At 48.8% G+C, this 22,007-nt stretch overlaps 1 protein-coding gene across 1 annotated transcript; it reads right to left on the bottom strand.

The window, feature by feature from the left end:
* Positions 1-2,965: 2,965 nt before the first annotated feature.
* Positions 2,966-6,110, bottom strand: HOXA13 (homeobox A13). Its single transcript, XM_037516351.1, has 2 exons — positions 5,142-6,110; positions 2,966-4,453 (listed from the first exon to the last, which is right to left on the bottom strand). The coding sequence occupies exons 1-2, from the start codon at positions 6,055-6,057 to the stop codon at positions 4,209-4,211; spliced, it is 1,161 nt and encodes a 386-aa protein (XP_037372248.1). The 5' UTR covers positions 6,058-6,110; the 3' UTR covers positions 2,966-4,208.
* Between the last annotated feature and the right edge of the window lie 15,897 nt (positions 6,111-22,007).

Here is a 22,007-nt window from a genome sequence, read left to right on the forward strand (position 1 = left end):
TCTGTGCATATATCATAGGGTGAAATGTGTGGTTAAATACCCGCACATAAGTATCACCCTCGGTTGAATTTCTCTGCCTCCTGGATTTTTAAGAAAACATTTCCATTAGCTTGAACTTTTAAAATGATTTGCTTCTCCCCCCCTCTTTCTTTAAATGCTTCTCTTTTGTTATTTAAAAAAAACAATTTAAATGGATGAGTTCAGCTCTGCATCCGGCATAAATAAGTAGTGAAATGCAAAGTGACGTTTTACAATCATCCACTTGAAATATCTTAATAAATTTGACAGTAATAGGAGCAGATGGAAAAAGTAGTTTTTTAAAGTCCCATAGTCACAAATTTTTAAAATGACTAACATGACAGGCCTCTATGGACTTCATAATCTTTACTGATTGAACAGATGAAAATGGTGCCCAGTTGTTTCTGTATTTACAATTTGTTTATTCAGAAAGTTTCACTTTTAGAAAAAATATTGAATCAGTTCTTTAATGACACTACCCTAGTATCTGAATTATGTTTCCGATATGGTGGCTGATTTCTTACTATCAATAGATGTCTTTTCTTCTAATGTTTTAGACTCATTGCAATTTGGGCATTAGAGAGCCATCATAATCCATGGGTACTGTACGCTGTCTGCTAGATCTATGGGAATTTTAAATAAGAAAGGAATTAGGTAAGATCAAGATTATCAACAATCATTTCAGAGTAAGGGAAAAAAAAACCTCTGAAATATCTTCTGTCATTAGTTTCAACAACTGGAGATAGAAAAATGACTACTACTTTACCCAGAGTTCCTGCAGTGGTGATGGCTTGAGATGGTGGTATTCCGGCTGCAGAGCTGCTGTTGGCCTCCTTCCTAGGCCTGAGGCTCAGAAAATTTCTTACATCTAAAGAAAAATATCCCCCATCAACAGAAGAGTCCCCTTTGGAGCTGTTCGTAAACACACAGCTGGATCAAACTTTGATCCAGCTTTGAGGAGATTTTCCACCACTTTAAACATTTGGGGAGAAAGTTGTTACTATGGCTTGATGGCAGCTCATTTAGAAATGGAGTGCTGTGGGAAGGTTGATCTGAAGCATCATTTTCATTTGTTTCCACAAGAGGAGTGAAAATCCTCAGGGCAGCAAAATTTGATTACATTTCACAAGATCATTCCATATGTATGTTTTAAGACCATGCTGTTTTTGAGGCAGCTTTAGAATTTTTTTTGCTATAATTCTTCATCTATAAAGAAGCTTTAAGTCTTTAGGCTGGCGAGGTTTCCATCTGCCAGGTTTGTAACCAACCAATATTATTTTCCACACAATGGTGAATATGGTTCTTCAGCTCACAATTACTTCCCTTTAACATAAAGATAAAATTAACCTCATTTCAAAATTCTGCATCCTAAGACTCGTAGTTGCACCAACATCTCAATACATATGTGTATAGAATGGATATGATTGGAAATGCATTTACCTTATGTGCTATTAAATATATAAATATGCATGTGTATTATTTATGCTTCTAAACACAGCACCTGATTGTTTTTAGGAATTAATGAGTAGTAGATATGATAATTATTATTAATTTTTGATGGTTGTAAAAGTAGTTTCTACATTTCTTCAAATACCAAATGGTAGTTTCACAAATATCAGGAGAAGATTGCACACCACCCAGAAGTAGTACTCACTTCCAATCTATCCACCATAACGCTCCTTCTGAATCCGTAGTATCATTGTCATTTTGTAGACATGAGATCTTTAAGCTCTTAGAACTGACCACTTAAGAGGTGGGTCTCTTTGAATTTTTGAAAAGTAACTCTAGAACTCTAGAGTTAGCAAGGCATCTGAAACATTTTATTTGCCATATACACTCCCCCAGTGCTCTAATTGGGATGTTAGACCACCTCGGTGGGTGAGGGCCAGCAAAGAATGGTTATTTAAGAATACCTCTTAGATTGTAACAAAAATGTACAGCTTTAAAGCAGATCAGCAGAAATCTGATGCATAGAACAAGTCTCTGCGAAGACAAATCAAACCTGGCCATTAAAGAAAAGGAGCAAAAATTTCATCGTGCAAAGTACACGTTGTATCTCAACCCTTGAAATCACCTTAAATTAAAATATATTGGGCCATTAGTAATTAATGATACTAAATCTGTACAGATGCTACAAATATTTTTATACAAGCACACACAAGCACTGATAAGCAAATGTATACATGTATACACATATTTGGTATATATACACATATATACAGGTACTTGTATAACTTACATATATTCAAATTTGCTCCATTTGGAGTAAAAAAAAAAAAATGAGTACTAAATCTCCAAAACAAGGAGTCAAGAAGGTAAGATCTTTTGATTCCCTTGAAGCTGAAGAATTACAAGGAAGCTTGTCAACGCGAGGTGGCGCCCTTGATCTACTAATCCAGCTGAGGCCAATTCATGAGCTGTCAAAAGTCAAGGTCACAAATTGTCTTTTTTCGTCAAGGTCAAGGTTTAAGGCCTTTCCTAGTCCTGCCATTTCAACAAATATCAAAACCTGCCCTTTCAGACACAAGCAGACCCAACAGCAAATTTTTAAAATACGACATCGCTGAAACGGAACAACTGGTTTTCATTTTCCACACGGAGCCTGAGAATTTATACTATCTCTTCCTCCTTTCTCTTTTTCTCCCTTCAGAATACCTGACACTTTAACCTTCTTGAAGCACTTATTTAAAATCTTAGGATTTTTAGTTATGAGGGATGTAGCCCTTTGCTTAAAAAAAAATGTAGGAAAAAAAGCTGAATAGTAATAGAAAAGAATGGTCCTTGGCTTGTGCAGGACAAACCTGCTCCTTTTCTTCCTGGATAGGATGTGTTTAGCATAGGTAAATAATGAGTATTTCCTAAAGTTTTAATGGCAGTGACTATTTTATTAACATAATTAATTCCAATATGTTACTATCTACAGTTCTAAGGATTTTTATTATTTTTAGTAGAGATATTTGAAAAGCAGGTGCACAGATACATTTTCACAGTGTGCTGAATTGTCTTTATTTACAAGATAGCATTTTATAGTGAATATGAACAAAACGAATGTGCTGGTTGAAATAACTGCTTGATTAAAAATGTGCTGTGAAGATGAATCTCTAAGCTTTCTAATGTAGTCTCATTACACAATAAACAAGGAAAAATACTAATTCCTTAAAATATCAAAATATAGAATGTAAACATCTAAATGTTCTGGGGGAATGGATTTCTGTTTTGAGTTTTCTAAAAAATAAAAAGGAAAATTATTTATCCAGCAAAATGTTTCGTAAATATTCAGAAATACTAATTTAAATTAAAAAAAAAAAGAATTGCATTGAAACCAAAGTCTACCACACTGAGGACTTCCCGGGAGCTCTGACATAAAGTTAATTCTGTGGATCATCGGGTACTTTAAATATATTTTAAGGTATCAATTTTTGGGGAAAGTAGATAATATTGGGGCAGAAATTAGAGTCCAAATGCCACAAAATATGCTTGCCATAAGCAATTAAAAATATTATCAGAAGGACAATACCAAAAGTGGGGTTTCCTTGTAGCCTCAAAGGTTCAGCTGGTTGTATTTATTACCAAGACAAATGATCCCCAGAAGGACTTTGTCTCCCCTTTCACTTCATAGCAAATAGTTCAAGATCAGCATTTCAGTACCTTCTTCTCTTTTCCCCTCTAAATCTATATATGACACGGTTTGCAGAATATACAACAACGATAGGAATTTCCCTAAGATTTACCTGAGCAGTCACTGAACATGCAAAGGGGCTATCGATGGCGAACCAAGGATAAGCAGATGTTTACAACAGCCTCTTGCGCTTTGTAACCAACTTTTGGATTATTACCATATAACAGTGTCCTAAAATAAAACGGTCACATAAATACTTACAAGATTTCAGTAAATTCGTAACTTATCTGAAATTACGTATTTGGGATTTGATGTTTGACTCTAGAGTTTGTCATTTAATGGTCTGGTAGAGTTGGCAGGAGAACTGGCATTCTTTACCATTTCTTAAAGTTTTTAAAAGAGTTGTAGATTCCACCAAGGAGAAAATCCCCCTTAAGAAAGTGAAATGTCAGTGTCTTCTCTTTCTTATTTCCATTCTTCAATTATTATTAAGTATTATAATCATTATCTGGGCAAAGCAACGAGTTCTGAAGCATTTCTTCAAGTTGCCCTCTTGTTCCATTTTAATCCATTAACTAGTGGTCTTCAGTTTGTTGATGACTTTTTTCTCTTTGACCCTCCTGTTCTGGAACCAGATTGTAACCTGCCGCTCGGAGAGATTCGTAGTGGCTGATATCCGTCTCCTTTTGTCCTTGGTAATGAATTTGTTTGTAGCGTATTCCCGTTCGAGTTCTTTTAATTGCACCTTGGTGTAAGGGACGCGCTTCTTTCTCCCCCGCCTGTAGGAACTGGCGTCGGAGGGATGAGAGACCACGTCTGGAAGAAAGGGAAGAGGACAAGTTACACGGGGATCAGGACAGAGGCGACCGACAGGTCGATCTGAGCCAACCCCCTTGGAGCGTGGGGTGCCCTTTGCCACACGCGGTAGAGTCCAGCCTGCCACCAAAAACTTGAGGTGCAGTGGGCAGGGCGGTTACTTGTGCCTTGCAATGAAATCGCCCAGGATTCCAGTGAGCACCTCAGCCCGGTCATCCTGCAGTCCCAGCGCACCGGCCTCAGTTGATAGCCTGGCCCAGCGGCCCGCACCACACAGAGGACAGCACTTGTATGCCTGACTCCTCTGCGCCCCCCACACCCCAACTCTTGATGCTTCTACACCGAGGCGATTTTTGAAAGAACTCATTTTCTTAAGCACAAATCCTCTCCAGGTCAATTTCTCATCCTTAAGTCGATGTCAGGGATGAGGAGGGCGGGGCACAGAGAGAGAAGGAAGCTAGCCAGGGTCCCCCGCAAGCTTCTGCCAGCCATCCCTCACCCAGGGACAGCCGGGCGCCAACCCCACTGAAGGGCAGTGAGGGGAGCGGCGGGGTCGGGCTCCCAGAGGTGCAGCGCCGCTAGGGCAGGCCAGGGAGAGAGCAGAGGGGCACCGGGGTGACCCAGGAGCGAGCAGAGGAGAAGCTGGAGCAGAGTCGGAGCACGGGGCTGAGAAGGGGGCGCCATTTACCGGGCAGAGTGGACTTCCAGAGGTGGGGAGGCTGCGCCTGCTCTTTGGGGCAGTACATTTGGCCGTTCCAGCCGTTGGGCAGCGCCCAGGGCTGGTAGCTTTCCATGGGAAGCCCCAGGGGCTCGTGGCGCGACTCGCCGGGACCCCCGAGGCCCGGCACCACTGGCATATCCAGGTAGCCAGGCACGGGCTGGTGGTGGTGGTAAGGCCCCGGCGCGTAGCCCTGGTGGTAGAAGGCGAACTCCTTGGCGCGGGAGCTGAACTCCTCCGCCGCGGGCCCGGCGGTGTCCATGTACTTGTCTGCGAAGGCGGCCGCGGCCGAGGCGGGCTGCGCGCACGACTTGATGGCGTTGGGGTGCGGGCCCATGCGGGCGCACGGGTAGTAGCCGCTGCCGAAATAGCCGTAGGGCAGCGCGGCGGGCCCCGACGAGCTCTGCGCCGCGGCGGAGCAGGGACTGCACTGCTTGGCGGCCTCGGCGCCCGCCGGCCCCGCCGCGCCCGGGCCTCCCGAGGACGATGCAGCCGCGGCCGCTGCAGCAGCCGCCGCGGCGGCAGCAGCCGCGGCCGCGGCCGACGGGGGCGCCTCCCCGGGCGCGCTGCTGTAGGCGGCCGCGGCGCCGGGCGCCAGGGGCGCCGGGTGCGCCATCAGGTTTCGGCACTGGTTGGCCGCGGCGGCCGCTGCGGCTGCGGCGGCCGCTGCCACGGAGAAGTTGCCCCCCGCGGCCGCGGCCGCCGGGTGGGGGAAGCCCCCGCCCCCGGCCCCGGCCGCCGCGGCCGCTGCAGCTGCGGCTGCAGCCGCAGCCGCCCCTTCCATGTTCTTGTTGAGCTCGTCGGCCACCAGGCCGCCGCCGTTGTCGTAGAGGAACATGACGGTGGGCTCGATCCAGCGGGGGTGGAGGAGCACGGAGGCTGTCATAGCCCGAGCCGCATGGAGAAGACCCCAGTGGCGCTGTTTTAAAAAGCCCCCAAGAAGTGAAGAGCGTGCGGCGCGGGGCCGGGGCCCGAGCGAGGGGGGCGGATCGCGCCCCGCGGGGTCGCGCCAGGCGGGCGCCCATTGGCCCGGCCCCCCCTTCGCCGCTCCGCCCACGGCGTATGCAAAGCGAGCGGCTCCAGCCCCGGCTGTGCGCGGTGCGCCCGCGGTCCCCGCCGCGGCCCGGGCCGCCCAGCGCCAGCGCCCGCCGCCCGGCCGCGCACCAGGCACCCTGGGGAGAGGCGGGGGGCGCGGCAGGGTGCGAGCGGCCGGCCCGGCGGCGGGCGGGGCGGGGCGGGGTGGGGTCGGGCGGGGGTGGGTGGGGAGGGAGCGGCGGTCTCCTCGCAGCTCTCCCTCCCTTGCCCTAGCCCAGTGGGGCGCAGAGCAGAGAAAGGGGTTGGGGAGGAGACGGGGGCACTGGACTGGATTGGGACCCGAGGCGGCGGGGACAGAGCAGGTAAATCTGCTGTTGGCTGGGAATGGAGGAGTAAGGAGAACTGGGCGTTGTCCAGGCTGGGGGGTTCTGGGGGCCTCCGGCCTTGTTTTCTTTCCAGGTGTCCATACGCCTTTCTGCAGAGGGACCCCAGCACCGACACCAGCACTTTCGGCTCCGACAGCGTCACGACTTGGCTCTCTTTCCAGGGGAGTAGTGGCGGGGCTTTTGCTGCCTGTCTGTTCGTGCGGATAAGCCTGGCTCATGAGTCCCAGGACATTCCACTGGAAAGCTTGGACTGTTTTTAGGCGCTCCTTCCCCTTCCCTGTCTACGGTGTTGGTGGATAATTTCATACACTCGCACTTATGCTAATAGGCTCAGAAAGACCCGTCACACCCGCACGCAATCACACTCAAGTGTACTCAGATCACACACTCATGTATGCAGATGGTGCCTCACTCTGCTCCAGGAACAACTCTGCTTCCTCCAGACTTTGAAACAGACAGAACTATCTGTGTGTGGCTTTCTCCTGTGCTCCCACATATCCAAAAGACTGTCCTGTCCTGTCCTGTCCTGTCCTGTCCTGTCCTGGAAGGAGTTTAAGAGGAACACGCCCCAGCTGGGTGTTGGCTGAGACTTGAGTGCCCCTTCTGGGGCCTAAGAAGTCCGTCAAGCCTGGGTGGGCGCCGACTCCAGGCACCTGGGCAAAGTGCCCTGTTTCATTGCATTTTGGGATAGGAAACCGGGGATCTTTAGGGCTACATCATGCCTTTCCCCAAAATAGGATTGGGGAGAGCACTGTCTCCAGCCTGCAGAGGGTGCCCGGTCCTCCTCCGTCCAAGAACTGGCCCGAGAAGTCTTTCCTCTGTGTCGGGGAAATGTGACTGTGAGGTGTTCAGTCTGGAAGAGTTAAAACAATCACCATGTTTTGGTGAGGGATTCTGAGGGTCCTGTCCCTTTTGGAGGCACTCATTTCCATTTCTGACTGTGGAGGCTTGTGAGCTGGTCAAGTGCCCAGAGGGGAATACACAAAGTGAAAGTGGGTGCATTCCACCGTAACATCCGGGTTGGGGAAAACAACGGGTGGACACCCCTCCACCCCAAGAGGACTGGTGAGCAGCCAGGCTTGGACCTGCCCTCCACTCTCAGTTTGCAGACTCTGCCCTAAGCTCAGGGCACTGCGAATACGCCTGCCCTCTACCCACTGTCCCTTCCTGCAAGGTCCTGCAGGGTCCGGGCCAACACGCTGGACTCCGTATTTCAAGGTTTGCTTGGACCGATGTAAGTGTTGCCCAATAAAACCTTCCATGACCCCTCCTCCACCCCTACCATCACCATACCATGCACTTGCCCAGTGTACCCTTTCTTTTTTGCCTTTATGGTAGCTCGAGTAAATATTGATTTGCCCCCGGTTTACCTCCTCCCTCTAAGCCGTTTGCAGACTAAGGAACTGGCCTCTGTAGGGATGTGATTTTTTGCGTTACTTTCCGGCCCATTTGCCCCCCTTCCTTCCTCCAAGTGGCATTGTAAAACTCACGGTGACAAAGAGACAAGGTTGGGTTCGAGGCCCCAGTTCCTGAGGACTTGAGTGCTGTTTTACATACGGGTCAGACACGGCTGGAGGCCAAGGTCAAGTTGAAAGCTGCAGTCTAGCCAGCGTGAGAACTACCCAGCAAGCCCCAAAGACTCAGGCAGCTGTGAAAGACCCACCGCCCACCTCCCCTCACGCTCTCCTTTGGAATTCCTGTTTCTGACTCCATTCGATTCCTCAACATTTTTTGCTGCCTTCGTGGAGTTTTTGGGGCGGTGTTTGCAGACTCTTCTCTGCCTCCGCCCTGCTCTTGGCCCAGGCTTTCTGACTCCTCTCTTTTCCAACCAGACCCAGAAAAACGAAAACATAGCTCGGGGAGCCCCTACCAGCGGCTCCTGTGCCAGCTCACCTCTGACCATGGCGCAGCTGCTGGTGCGCACGGCGGCCAAGGCCAATTCCACATTCCTCCCGTCCTCTTTCCACTTCCCGGAGATCGCAGCCCTGCATGCAGAGGAAGGGCTTCAGCTCTGCAGACTGCCAGAGTTGACTGGGTCCCACCTCACCAAAAATGGTGAGACAAGATTTCATCTTGTCCGCTAAAGAGTTATAAGCAGGTTTGTCTGGGAAAGACGGCGGCGCTGGGGGATGGCTTTGGGTTGCATCTCAGAGCAGGCTTTGCTCCTGAAACTTGGCGGCCCCACCAAAGAAGGGCTTGAGGCCTGATTTATTTTGAACTTTATGGTGAGTCCTTAGTGATCAGATTAACTGGGTATTTTCTTAGCTTCCCATACCTCCCTATCAATTTTCAGAAACTCTTGGGACATGATTAGTTACGAGGGAGGCAATCTACTTGTTCCTTTCTTGTATTGAATCTTCAATATATGCAAAATGATTTTTCTACCAGGCAAGTCAATGGCGTCCTGGCATACCTTCCCTGTTTTTAAAAACTGCAGGCTAAATATTGAGTTGTAGCCACCAACCGGTGGAGATTGCTTATAGAATTTGAATGAGCTCTGTTAATAATTTTGAATTTGTTTCTAGAATTTCTACCCACTTTTAATCAAGAAAATCTCTCTCTGCCCTCTTGGCCTTTGCTGAAGGAAGTAAGAGATTTCTTAATGGTTCCCAATGCCATTTCTTGGCCTCTTAACAGCACTCCCCCCACTGCCCCCAGGCAGCCACAGACTGGCTTGCTATGGAAAAAGAGAGGTCCAGGGCAGTGAAGAATTGGAGTGTGTTCTGAGAAGCCAGTACAAGTTCTCCCAGCATTGTTGCTCTTTTCCCAATGGTTAGGTCAAGACTCAGTTGCCTTTCCACTTAGTTGGGTCTGACCCTCTGAGTCTTTACTCTGCTTTTTTTGTCCACTAGGCTCAGGAATTCCTATAGGGTTGTAGGGAGGTGCTATCAACTTGAATCCTGGCAATGATAATTTTATCCTCAGACCTTTTGTATTCTAGACTGCTGGGAAGGCTAGAACACACCCACGGGAATCTGCGGGTTGCAGGGAGAAGGTGGGCTCTGCCTGCTGCTCCCTCGTTTGCCCTGGAGGAGTTCTGAATGGGCAACATTGGTAAGTTCAGAGGATGATAGCCTAGTCTTTGTCTTTGTTCCAGGAGCTTACCAGAGCCTTGGTGGGCATGGCATCTTATCTAAAATAGGCTGGGGTGCCCTTCTGGGCTTTTGCTGCCCTGGAACCTTCCCCTGAAGAAAGAGACATTGGCTGGATTTTTCTGAGTGAGGGACTCTGCCAGCCTGAGTTGTGGGATTCTGGGACCCAGGGTTGGAAGAGAAAAGGACAAAAGGAAAGTAGGTTTTAATCGAATTTGATTTTCACTAGCAAATGAAATTTACCTGCTCTCACTTTAACTCAGAGGAGGCTGTCAGCACTGCTCCCTGGCACTATTTCTCTGTATCCATCCAGCATTAGGATAAACATTCCTCTGTTGTTTTTAAAGACACTTTGTATTTTAGGATATTCATGTGTTTCTAATGTATCCAAGCAGCTTTACAAGGCTAGCTGCATTTGCAGAACATCTTAACCCTCTCTCTCCCACCTCAGGAGGATGGAAGCAGAGATAGTGGCAAAGGAAGAAAGATCTTGAGGGAAATAAAAACGACCCAGGAGCTGAGGTTGGCCAAGAAGGAAAGAGAAAGAGAAAAAGGGGAAACACCCACTCATAAGACAGCACCTTCAAATGAATCCACAGTTGACCAGACCATTTGGGAAAGACACAGTGGGGGTCTTTGTTCACTGAGTACTTCGGGAGATTCTCCACTGTTTCCCCACCAGGATAGAAGTTACAGTTTCTTAGGGAGAAAGGGTAGATGATGAAGAAACGAGTTGGCCAGAGCTGGTCAGGACGCAGGGAATTGGCGCATCCTAAGTCTCTTGCTTAAGATTTCTTTCAAGATTTTTGTGTATTTGAAACATTAATGTGATACCAACAGGCCCAAGTTTGTAGGGGCACTTTTGGACTGGAGGAAGTCGCTTGGCACTTTGGTGACCAAATGTTAACACGGTGAAAACAGGAGGAATCGCGCAGGGTGGAGGAGGCGCACAGGGTCATCATCCCACCTTGCCTGTAAGAGTCCCTCATCCGGAGGACCAGGAAAGCCTGTTTTTGGAGGAGCAGTCCTCCCGCTGCTTGGTGGGTTCCGTCCATTGTGATCTTCAAGACTACCCAGTGCACAACTCTTCAGCAAGAAGGCGGAGACCCCTGTTCCAGGGCCGCCCTTCAGTGTTTCCCCCAGAAAGTCCCTGTCCCCCATTTCTCCACCCTGTCCTTGTTTTTGTTTTAGAACCACCAGTTCCCAAGCTGCCTTGAGAAGCGACCACTACCGCACCGTCCCAGCCAGCCAGCAGCGCCCAGCCTCCTCAGGGTGAACGCCAGCTTGGAGTGGGGGACTCTCTCTGGCCTCCGAGACCGCGCCCTGGGCTCGGGGAGACCTGAGTGACTCGGCCGAAGGCACTGGAGCTGGAGTGCCGAGCGCTGCCTGCCGCGACCCGCCGCCTTGGCTTAAAGCACCGGCGCGCGCTCTGCAAGCGCAGGCGACTCGGGGAAGCGCCGGAAAGACGAAGCGCCGGGTCTGCGGCGGGACAAGGGCGCGCTGCACCGCGGGGCCCAGGCCACCCGGCCGCCGGGCTCCCTGTCACCGCGCCAGGGCGCTGGGGATGCGCAGAAGCGTCCGAGGAATTCGGGGCGGCAGCGGAGTGCGAAGAGCGAGAGGTCTCTGCCCCGACACCCTCCCCGCGGCTGCCCGATGAGGTCCCACCCGCCGGCCTCCACCCCTTCCAAGCGCGAGGCTCTCGCCGCCCGCAACAAAACAGGAAACCGGCGCTGCGCTGGGGATTCAATATGTCAATAACGACTCGCAAGACAATCGAGCGTTTGAAGAAAATGGGGGGCTTGAACGAAAACCTGGTCCCGCGGACGCCCGGCTTTTTGATCTGGAAACCGGTGCAGACAGCCAGGCGGCCAGACGGCCACGTGGCCAGGGCCCGCGGGAGACCATCGCTCCCCCAAAACAGTAGAGACTCCCACATCTCTGACCCGGATTCTGAATTCTTCATGCTCAGAGCGACGGGGGAAAGGAAACTCACCAGCGCAGCCAGGAGGAAGGGAACTCAGATCAGAGAACACAGAGGTGTGATCTGATTTTTAGGGGTACTGTAGGCGCTGTAAGCCTGTGTGTGTGTGTGTGTGTGTGTGTGTGTGTGTGTGTGTTGATATGAACACACAGATTCACACATCAAATTCTTGCAGACACACAGTTATCTCGGGCATGCAGTGTATGTGGGTGAAATAAAGGTATCACACAAAGTCCTCAGGAAAAATATTTCACCCTGTCAGACCAGCCTGGTGACATACTTCCCCGTGGCTGCTCTCTCAGCTTCTATCCCTTCTGATTGCTCCTACCATTCCTCACTCCCTCCCCGGACGCTTTGTAAATCCACTGTCCCCCGTGGAAGGAGGAACCCCACTGGAATTTACCTGGTCCGGGTGTATGTATCCTCCCAGCCAGAGCCTCCTCTCAAGTCTGGGGCTGGGCGCTGAACGGGTCAGGAGCCCAGCGCTGCTCGAGCAGGCTCCATGCCTTTGTCCCGCTGCTCCAGCTCTTCTCCGACCAACTCTTGGGGAAATGAAGCAGCTCAATAAAAACTTTTGATATTAGTTTTTATGGGTATTTACACTCTGGTAAGGGAAGCTGAGTACGGAAGCTCCGTTAATCAGCCCCCAACCTTGGGTTTGGATGCTCAGTTTATGGGTTGGGAAAGGGAGTGTGTGGGAAAGAAAGCACGGGGATGGCCGCCTCATTCCGGAGAAATGGAGAGGAAACAAGGTCTTTTTCCATTCTAAGAAAATGAAGATTAAATGGGTAACTCCAGGTGCTGCCTAACAGATTATGTTTTTATTTGAGCCCCCTGGCAGAAATTTTTTTTTTCTGTTTTTGCCTAACACAACATTTAAAAAGAATATTATTAGGGAATTTTCCAAACACAAAGTAAAATGAATCCCTGCATATCTCCCTCCTAGTTCACCTTTATCTGTCATGTTCCGTTAGCCAGTTCCACCCCTTTTTGTTCTAGAGTATTTTAAAGTTAATCCCTGTCCTGGTATCATTTTGCTCCCAATACAGGCTTTTGAGGACAAATTTCAAGACTGAGGAAAATTACTCAAAGGAATCTTCCCTGTGTCAGATAGTGCGGAATTAGTGTGTTGGAATTTGAGTTGTTTCAATTACAATCTAGAAAGAACTTGAGCTCAGGGTCCACATAAAAGAGATCTAGACAAAAAAAGAGGTTTAGGGTGTGAGTGCATCTTGCCAAAAATTTTACATTTCTTCTTTATTAAATATGCATGTATATAATGGAAGTTTATGTTACCCTTTTCTATGAGTATGTCACCCCTTAGTAGAAGATTTCTATTGCTGCATCACGATTTGGGAGAGCGATATAAACCATGCCAGGGTCCCGTTATGTTCTAAATTGATGTGTATTTCCTTATTGTTGGACACACGATAGTTTCCCACCTCAACACACCTCCTCCCCAGGCAGAAACAAAGGGGGGGGGAGAGAGAGAGAAAGAGAGAGAGAGAGAGAGAGAGAGAGAGAGAGAAGAGAGATTTCTTTGAAGCTAGGAGAGAACATTTGTACTGCAGAATTAAGCTAGAAGAGAACATTTGTATTGGAGTGATATCTCATCACAGCAGTCTCAGTTTTTTTGTGTTTTTTTTTTAAAGAAATGCAGTGTTGTGTGTATTAAAAATCTTTTCAGCAATAATTTTTTTGAGGATTAATAAAGTCATTATGGCTTGCCTTGTTTTGCTTCGGTTCAGTAGTCTTTTTTAGCTTTTTTTTTTTTCCCATAGAAAAACTCCCCGTTGTGGGACAGAGATGAAGGATGGGGAGAGGATTTACCGGAGACAGAGTGGGGAGCAAAACAGGCAGATCTACTGAAATACACTCCTGAGGGGAGCAGCAGGTGAGACAGGAAAGTTCCGCATGTGGGTCAGCTCCCTGGCTGGGGATTGAACTCTGGCCATAGTGGTGATAGCACTGACACTTAACCCCTAGGCCACCAGAGAGGCCCCCAGATCGGTAGTCTAATTGACAATGAGCTTGTTCCCCCTCAGCAAATTCTAAAGGGTGATTTAATTTAAAAGTCCTGGCAATGTTAGAAAGCAAAGAGGTAAAAATAGATAATAGCAAACCATTGATTTTGACAAGTCTTACACCAGCTAACTGTTAAATAAGTTGTAATCCTGTTTGTTTGGGTGGATATTGGTCATTATTTCCATGGCAGCAAGTTGAGTTATTTTGCCTTTGGATTGTTTACTGTTCCTTAATCCTCCCCTACTTTTTAGGAGTTGTTAAATATCTGGGATGCTTTTATGCTAAGTATATAACTGCTCCTTGAATTGGAAAAGAACTGTTTGGCTAAAGTCATAAGGGAAGTGTAAATTAAACAAGAGCAGAAATTATTGTACAGGTTTTTTATAACTTTCTAACAACTCCAACTGTACCCAACAGAAGCCCCTGGAGATGCTGGCACGGGGCCTCTGCCTGCAGCCTGTGGGGCACCAGCAAGATCGATCCCTACCAGGGCTCTGGACACAGCAACTCAGGGAAAGGTCTCTAGTTCATCCAAAGGCATTAGAGCTCTGGTCAGTGTGAAAGGCATTAGAGCTCTGGTCAGTGTGATGGGGGAACTACAGAGGATTCAGAGGAAGACAGAGAGCATAGAGATGCTGCAGAAAAGCTAGAGACAAAGAGGAAAGGAGAGATGGGATGGTGACAAATAAGAAGCAAGGAAACCATAATTCCCAACACAGCACAAGCAGCCCAAGGCAGGCCTGTGTTTTGAAAGCTTTGCAGAAATCCATTCTCTGCTGCAGAAGTCTGTTCTCTGAAGAAGCCTGGTTGGGGCTCTCTGGCTAGTGGACTGTTGAGAGGATGACCAGGCAAAAAGCCTTCCTATAATTTCTTTCACTGCACAAAAATAACCTAGGCTCTGAGCAATGAATTGGGGTTTGGAGTTAAATGTGGGAGTGAACTTCTATCCAGAGAGCCCAAGCAGCTCATTCTGGCTGGTATCAACTGCCCCAGCATAGGACATGAGCCAGACTTGGGACAACCCCTCCAGCCTGTTAGCAATTATGTGCTCTCAGCCACTTTTAAAAAGGCCATATTTCTTTACATTTCTAGGACCTAATGTGGGGTTATGTCAGGTCATGGGACCCTTGGCTGGTGCAAAGTAATTTGATGTCACTGAGAGCATGCAGACTCGTTTGTCACCCAGAAGAATAGATGTCCCCATGGCCTCATGTGTGGGGAGCAGAGTAGATCAGGACTGGCAGGGGCATGGAGGGAGCTTTTGGATCCAGCCACCAGTCTAGTTTGGCTCAGCCAGGTGGGTTGGGAGGGAGCTTTCCAGGCAGGTGTATCATTGTCAGGGAATGAATGACTAAATTAATCTGTTGAGTTCAGTGCAGAAGGATCTGCTCCAGGCTCCCGGACCCTTGGATCTCATTTTCAGGATCTAGGTCTGAGTTTTTCATTCTCTTAAATTAAAATTGATTAATCCAGCTGCAATCCTTTTTCCCCATCCCAGCCCCCACCATTGCTGCAATGGTCAGTGGTGGATTCAATAAAAACGAAGGGAGTCTCCCTACCTGAAGGGAAGATTCATCCAGATGAGAGGTGATAAAGGGAAGAACAAAGGAGCCACAGCCTTTATATTCCCTTGAGGATGCATTTTGGTGTGTGACAGGGCTGGCTATGTTTTGTTGAAGGACTTAAAGACATTTGCCTAGAATGGCCTCACTCACTGCTTCCCACTCCTTCCATTTTCTTTTATTTGAATAACACATAGCACAAGAACAGGGTTTCCTAAACCCTCCTTTGAGATTCAGGGAGGGTCCAAGTACTCTGATAATATGGATAGGTGTAGAGAAGGAAATTTGATGGACAAAGGTGGGGGACAGAGGCTTCCTCTCACACCTGGAGGAACAAAGGGCAAGGGTATGGAGGGCGACTCTCAGTGCCCCTCACTGTCCCCACTCCAGAGAACCTGCATAGTCTGTGAATGCAATCACAGGTCCCCTGGAGCCACATTCGCGTATTGAAATCAGAAGGCATTCTGGTGTGCTGCCCTTCCTCTCTGACAATTCTAAGACAAGATAATGCCACAATAAGTAGAATCAAAGGGAAGAACTTAAACCCAGCCAGGAGACCCCCTCCCCAGGACAGAGACCTGGCTTTAAACATTTGGTCTATAGAGAAGCCACCATCTCTGTAGCAGATGGGGAAGCTGGCAGAGCCCGCCTAGTTTTTTTTTTTTTTTTCTCCCAGTAGGTATTAATTTAGCAAGAGGCACTGGTGTGGTAGGGAGAGCTAAGGTAACAAACAGCACTCCATTTCTGAGGCTCATTTCTGCAGAGTGGTGAGAGACAGTCAGTCCTCTGTAGAAATTAGCCTGGGCATGAGGCAAACAGGGCAAGGTTCATCAGTAACATGGCAGAGATCAAGTGAAATTACTGTGTGCTTCCTGGGAAGCTGGGCTCCTACAGCTCTGTATGTCCTTCCACACCACTCCTGTAGGTGGTGAGTGGACAGTGGCAATGACTGGGCGGAAAGACTTTGGGTCTCCAGCCTCACCTGGATTCTCTGCTGATCTGTTGATCCCCAATCATTCAAGATACATGAGAAGAACCCTTACGTGGGCACTCCAAGACTCCATCCTCTCAGTGTTCAGGAACCCCAGGGGGAATTGGATGGGAATCTAAGGGTCCTGGCCCCTGGTATCCTAAACTGACTGGAACCCAAATTGGAGAGGGAAAAACAAAGAAGAGCTGGGCCTCTTTCCTCGTCAGGGTGGAAATAGGACCTAGACCCTGACTAGGATTCTGGCCCTGGTGGGAGAATTTTCCAGAGTCTCAAGCAGCAGTAAGAGAGAATCTTCTTTTCTGCCCTCTCATAGCCACCCGTCCAGCAGCAGTGTCATCGCCATAGGCAGAGCAGAGGATGCTCACACAACGCTGCTGCAGTTGCGACCTTTTCCCACTAGATGTCTTCCCAGTTAATCGAAATGGAAGGACTCGTCTGCTCCCGGTACTTGAGACTCGGTTTCCCCCGCAGCTTTTTGAAAGTCTGGTGTTCTGTTGAGAAAACAAACCTTTTTGCTTCTTATGGCGGCCCACCCTGCGCTCCAAATCCTGGCTCTGGAAATCCACTAGAATCAAACACTGGCTCCCTGCGGGCCTGCGTCAGGACGCTCAGTCATTGGAAATTTTTTTATGACCTTTGATGTGTTTAAATAACATGGCGAGGCTGAGTACACACCTTGGATTAAACTTTAATCGGCTGCAGTCAAGGTCACCCAGGTGGTAAATGTGTTTCCTCCGATGTCTTCTGGCGGCGGACACTGTGGAGACCAAGGTCTGGGGCTGAGGCCCTCCCACCTCCGCCCAGGCCTGGGTGGGGGCAGGACAAGGGCCAGAGCATGGAGCTCCAAAGAGGACTGAGGAAATAGGATTGGAGGCAGACACCCAGGGTGGCCTAATGACCCAAACACAGCTTTTATAGCTGCTAGACAGAACAGTTAAAAATTCCAAAAGGCACTTCCAATTTCCCCTGACTCCAGAGAATGGCTATAGATCCAAAGTCATGGTCAGTGACTTGATTATTAGCCCCAGCGTGATTCTGGTCACCCAAGGAGGGGTGTTGAGGGGCGTGGGGGGGGTCACTGGTACAGATGGCTCAGTCCACTTAGGTAGCTAGCTGTTTTGAAGGTTGTGAAACCCATTACAGTTAGGTCAGGAACTAGAACTCTAACTACAGTGGCCTTTTCCAGGAGCCAGGCCACACAAAGTTAGCTTGAATTTCAGCCTGACAGAGACACCAGGCTGAACATAATGTTTTGAACCAAGCACTTGTCGTGGGCATTGTCCTGAGCAGTTATTTTAGGAAAAAAGAAATCCAAGACCAGAGTATCATGAGGCTTCCAAGTGTGCTTTTAGAAAGGAGGAGAGGTGTACATAAGGGCTGGAAGGATAGACAAGTTATTGATAACAGTGGCTTCCTCTGGGGCAAACTGGGGGTCATAAGATTGGAATGTAGAATTCACTTTTTGCTATTGGCTACAAATTATTTTGTATTGTGCATCATTTTACGTGTGTTAGCCGCTGGGGTTATATTCTTCAGAAGATAGGGTTGCCCCACTTATCTCCCAGACAAATAGCCCTCTGGAGAATATCCTCCACGTGTCAAACCATACCTGGATTCTGGGGAGACACTGAAATAAGGCACCCTAAATCTTTTTTTTTTTAAGATTTATTTATGTGTACAAGAACTGGGGTACAGGTCAGAGGTGGGGGGGTGGGGGTGAGAGGACTCACCAGAGACAGAGTGGGGAGCAGAACAGGCAGATTGAAATACACTGCTGAGGGAGAAGCAGGCGAGCCAGGAGAGGTTTGCTGCACCATGTGGGGAACTCTCTGTCTGGCCAGGGATTGAACTCATGCTGCAGAGGCTGTGGGTTGCTGTGCTTAACCTGTTGTGCCACCAGGGAAGCCCTGGCACCCTACATCTTAAACCTTAAAGATATCCACACAGATTGTCTTCCCCTGGAAAGGGGTTCTCAGCTCTTTCTCGACTGGACTAACCCGAACCTGGAAATAAACATGCCATTCCAGATTTTCACAGCAACGGAGAACTCCGTTGTCTGAAAAATGAATTAAAGCCTGATCTTCCACTTTCCTCCAACCCCCTGAGTGCCTAAGGGTTTGTAGACAAAGCCTCTATATGCTCCTTCAGACATGGTGAGAATAATAAAAAACCCCACAGTCCCTAGCCATGGTGAGAATACTAAAAATTCTTTATATGTATGTTTGGTTTGTCAATTTTGTCCCCAAGTGTCAAGAAGCTCCATATGCTTGTCTGGAGTGTCAGCCTCTTGTGTTAAAGACAATAATATTATCACTGATTAAAGTTAGTTTTAAACGTGCTTCTTCATGGAACCTTTTGGGGACTGGAAATGTTATATATATATATATATATATATCTTGATCTGGGTAGTAGTTACACAAGTGTATACTTATATAAAAATTCAGCTAGCTGGGTGCTTAAGGTTTTTATATTCTGCTATTTGTAAGTTATATGGCAATAAAAAAATTTTAAGTGCTTCCTCATAACAACCTGTGAAATAGGCCCCGAGGTTATTATAATCATCTCCATTTTAAGATAAGGCAACTAAGACTCAAGGGAAGCTAGAAGGTCCCAGGCCTTTGTAAGAGAAAATATTCTCTGTTTCCTCTTCCCAGTCTTGTTGCTTCAATAAAGACTCTTACTTTCCCAGCAAATTTTTCAGGTAGCAGGAATCTGCTCAGTCAGAGTAGTAGTAGTTAGATGGGAAGTGGACGGTTTGCGGTGGGTGCCTTCTGCAAACTCTTTAGCCTTTGAGCAGAGCGGGATAGGGAGGCAGCAGCGGAGAGACTCCTCTGCCGTGGAAGGCAGCCTGGGGGCTCCCAACTTATTTTTTTTCTTCTTATTATTTCTACTCCTTATTCCTTAGTTACCCCGGGGATCGCGTACCCCGCCGCAGAGCCAGAGCACCCCTTTCTAGGGGCTGCACCCTCCTTACTCCTTACCCCGTGGGCCCCTCGCCATTTCTCAAAGCGCAGGCGGAGTGGAGTGAGGGTATTCTGAAATAACAGTGACCAAGGACATAGAGAGCAGTGGTTATTTATTCCAGGCACAGCCGCAAAAGTCTTCCAAAAATATCGAGCAGAGATATTTTATTGTCCGTCCTGTCTGCAGGCTGTAATTATGCTTTCAAGATGTTTAACGTGTGCAAATGCATTAGCCGCTTTCGCTGGTCAAAAGCCTAGTTGGGAGCCGGGGAGAGGCAAGTCTGGAGACAATTATGTCGTACAGTCGCAAACATTCTATTCTTACTGTAAACAGCCCCTGCCACCTCCAGGAAAACTTTGAAAGTGACTCGCAGCAGCGTTTACGCTGTTAAAACGGTTTCCCTTTTTTTCCCCCTCCCGGATTGTTCGAAGTCTCTGTCCGACGGCTTCTGTGCCAGGTTCAGGGACGTGCCAAAGAGAAGGCGCCGACAGGGGAGCGCAGCCGAGCGGCCCGCGCGGATCCGCGAAGCCCGCGGCCCTCCGAGGCGGGACCTGGCGCGCGGGCCTCGCGGCAGGGCAGCTTCTGGCGCTGGCGGCCTGGAGCCGTGGCGGCCGGGCAGCCCCACCTAGGGCAGGGTCGAGCCCTCGGGCTCTTCCGGATTGCTTCGGTTTCTTCCGCACCTCCGCGTCTCCGCTCAGGGTGCTCCCCAAGCACCCCCACACCCGATTCCCAGGCTGCTCCAGGCTGAAAATCCACCCCGGCTAGATCCCAGCCCCGGCGGCGCGGGAGAGCAGTTCGCAAAAGACCCGGCTGATTACTGGGGTGGGTTGGGTGCTGGGTCTGCTCTCACAGGCCTGACCCGGGATGAACTTGCTATTTCCAGTCCCAAGTGCTGCAAGGTCAAGAGAACAGCTGGGATGGGAGACCCCCGCCTCCATCCCTGCCGTTGGCGCCCGGGGGCCTGTCCAGCGTCCCACCGGATCAAGGCCTGTGCCAAGGGTTCTCAGGAAACCTTGTGAGATCTTGTGCTGGCACCTCCCACGTTGCCACACATACACCTCTGTTCTCATATTTGGACAGCAGCTCCATCTGTCCCTAAGTGAGAGTGACCACTGCTGGGGCAGCAGTCCTGGAAGGTGGCTGCCCCTTGAAAGACAAGGGCCTAGTTTGCAATCCAACAGCTGTGCTCATCTCCCCAAATTTCCATTTCAGCTTTGGCTTCAGGACAAAAACAACAAGAGGCATAGATGTACAGGCGGTGCTCACCTGAGTGCCTGCCCCACCCCACCCCCAGCCCTCTGGCCCGACCTGAGATGGTGAGAGACACCTCTCAGGCTTCTCTTTGCAGGGGGTCCAGGGTTACATCAGTGCCCTTTGCAGCCAGGGCTGGAATTCAAAGACCAGCAGATTCTGCACCAGAATTATTGGGTCAGGGCTCCCCTTAGCTCAACATTCTGCCATGATGGTGTCATCTTATTTCTCCTTAGGAAAGGGCCAGATTTTGAAACTCATTTTCTGTGGCTGATTTAAAACAAAAGAAAACAAAGCATTTGGCACTCATTTAGTTTTGGGGGCCATGTAAGAAAATCTGTGTGGGATCCAAGGCACATTTTTCCAAGGCCTGGCAGCTCCGTTGCCAGCCCCAGGGCATGGAGAATAAGGGAGTATGGAAGGATCTGGGAAGATGACATAATCTCAGGGAGGAAAATACACAGAGCAGAAAAGCCAAGCCCACCAGATGTGATTTTTTTCTTGCTCCAAATGTACCATCCAAAGGAGCTGCCATGAAGGCTGCAATTACTTGGGCTTCAGGGGTGTGGAGTCCTCAGATCCACCAATGGTAGGGGAGACTCCCTAAGATTTGAGTCCCAAGCTCCCTCTTGAGTCAGGATACAGGCTTTGGCTTCAGGATATGAAAAGGAGCAGAAAAGGCTAGCAGGGGTTAGCCCAAAGTAAACTCCATGCCTTGGATGCCTCTGAATAATGATGAAGCCAAAGCTCTGGATCTGGAACAGGGAGATAGTTATGCAGAGGTTAAAAATTTGGGGCCAGCAAGACCCTGCTAGGAAGTGCAGAGTAAAGGTTTCACACTCCCTCCCATGTTTTCTTCCCTCCCTAGTATCTCCCACTAGCCAAGTCATCTTTCCCTCACTCCAAGAGACAAGGCCTCCAGGCACAAGTGGCTCTGCTCCAGGTGCTATCTTCTTTGGATGGGGAGACTGGAAATTGGGAGGAAGGGTCTCACCAGTGGTTTTGATTTCAGAGACTGCAGTAGAGGCCACAACCCAAGACTGAAAAAATAAACTTCAACCACATTCAGTGTCCCACAAGCTTGTGGCCTGGAGGCCTTAACAAATGTCCTCTTCTGAGATTCTGGATTGCTGAGAGGCTAAGCAGAGTTTTGCAAGCAGAAGGGATAGGAAGAACAAATTATTGTTTCTGTAGATTTCCTGGCTCAGTTCAAAATCAGTGCTTACAGTAGAAAGTGGGCATGCACCCTCTCTCTTACTGCCTCTTTTTCTGTCTCCCTTTATCTCACATAAAACCAAGGATTTCTAAGCGCCCTCACCGCAATCCAATATTTGATCCTCCCCGTGGGAAGCAAATCTGATCAGGGTTTTTCTTGCTCTCCTTCTCTGTCCTCCAGCCCCCGTAAAAAGAGCCCATAGAAACATAGAAAGATCCAGGGAGAGTTGCTTGCTGCTGGAAATTACTCTGCATGGGACGCAGAATCCAGTAACGGTGAGTGGTTTCTCTGCAAATGCTGTTTGGGTCCTGGGCTGGGGGAAGGCTGGGCTGG

This window comes from Talpa occidentalis, unplaced genomic scaffold (genome assembly GCF_014898055.3).
Source record: "Talpa occidentalis isolate TD23 unplaced genomic scaffold, MPIMG_talOcc4v2.1, whole genome shotgun sequence".
Lineage (NCBI taxonomy): Eukaryota > Metazoa > Chordata > Mammalia > Eulipotyphla > Talpidae > Talpa > Talpa occidentalis.

Coding starts and splice junctions, on each gene's coding strand:
- HOXA13 (XM_037516351.1), bottom strand. CDS start 6,057: ATGACAGCCTCCGTGCTCCTCCACCCCCGCTGGATCGAGCCCACCGTC. Junction 4,454..5,141: donor CTGGAAGTCCACTCTGCCCG/GTAAATGGCGCC, acceptor CCTTTCTTCCAG/ACGTGGTCTCTCATCCCTCC.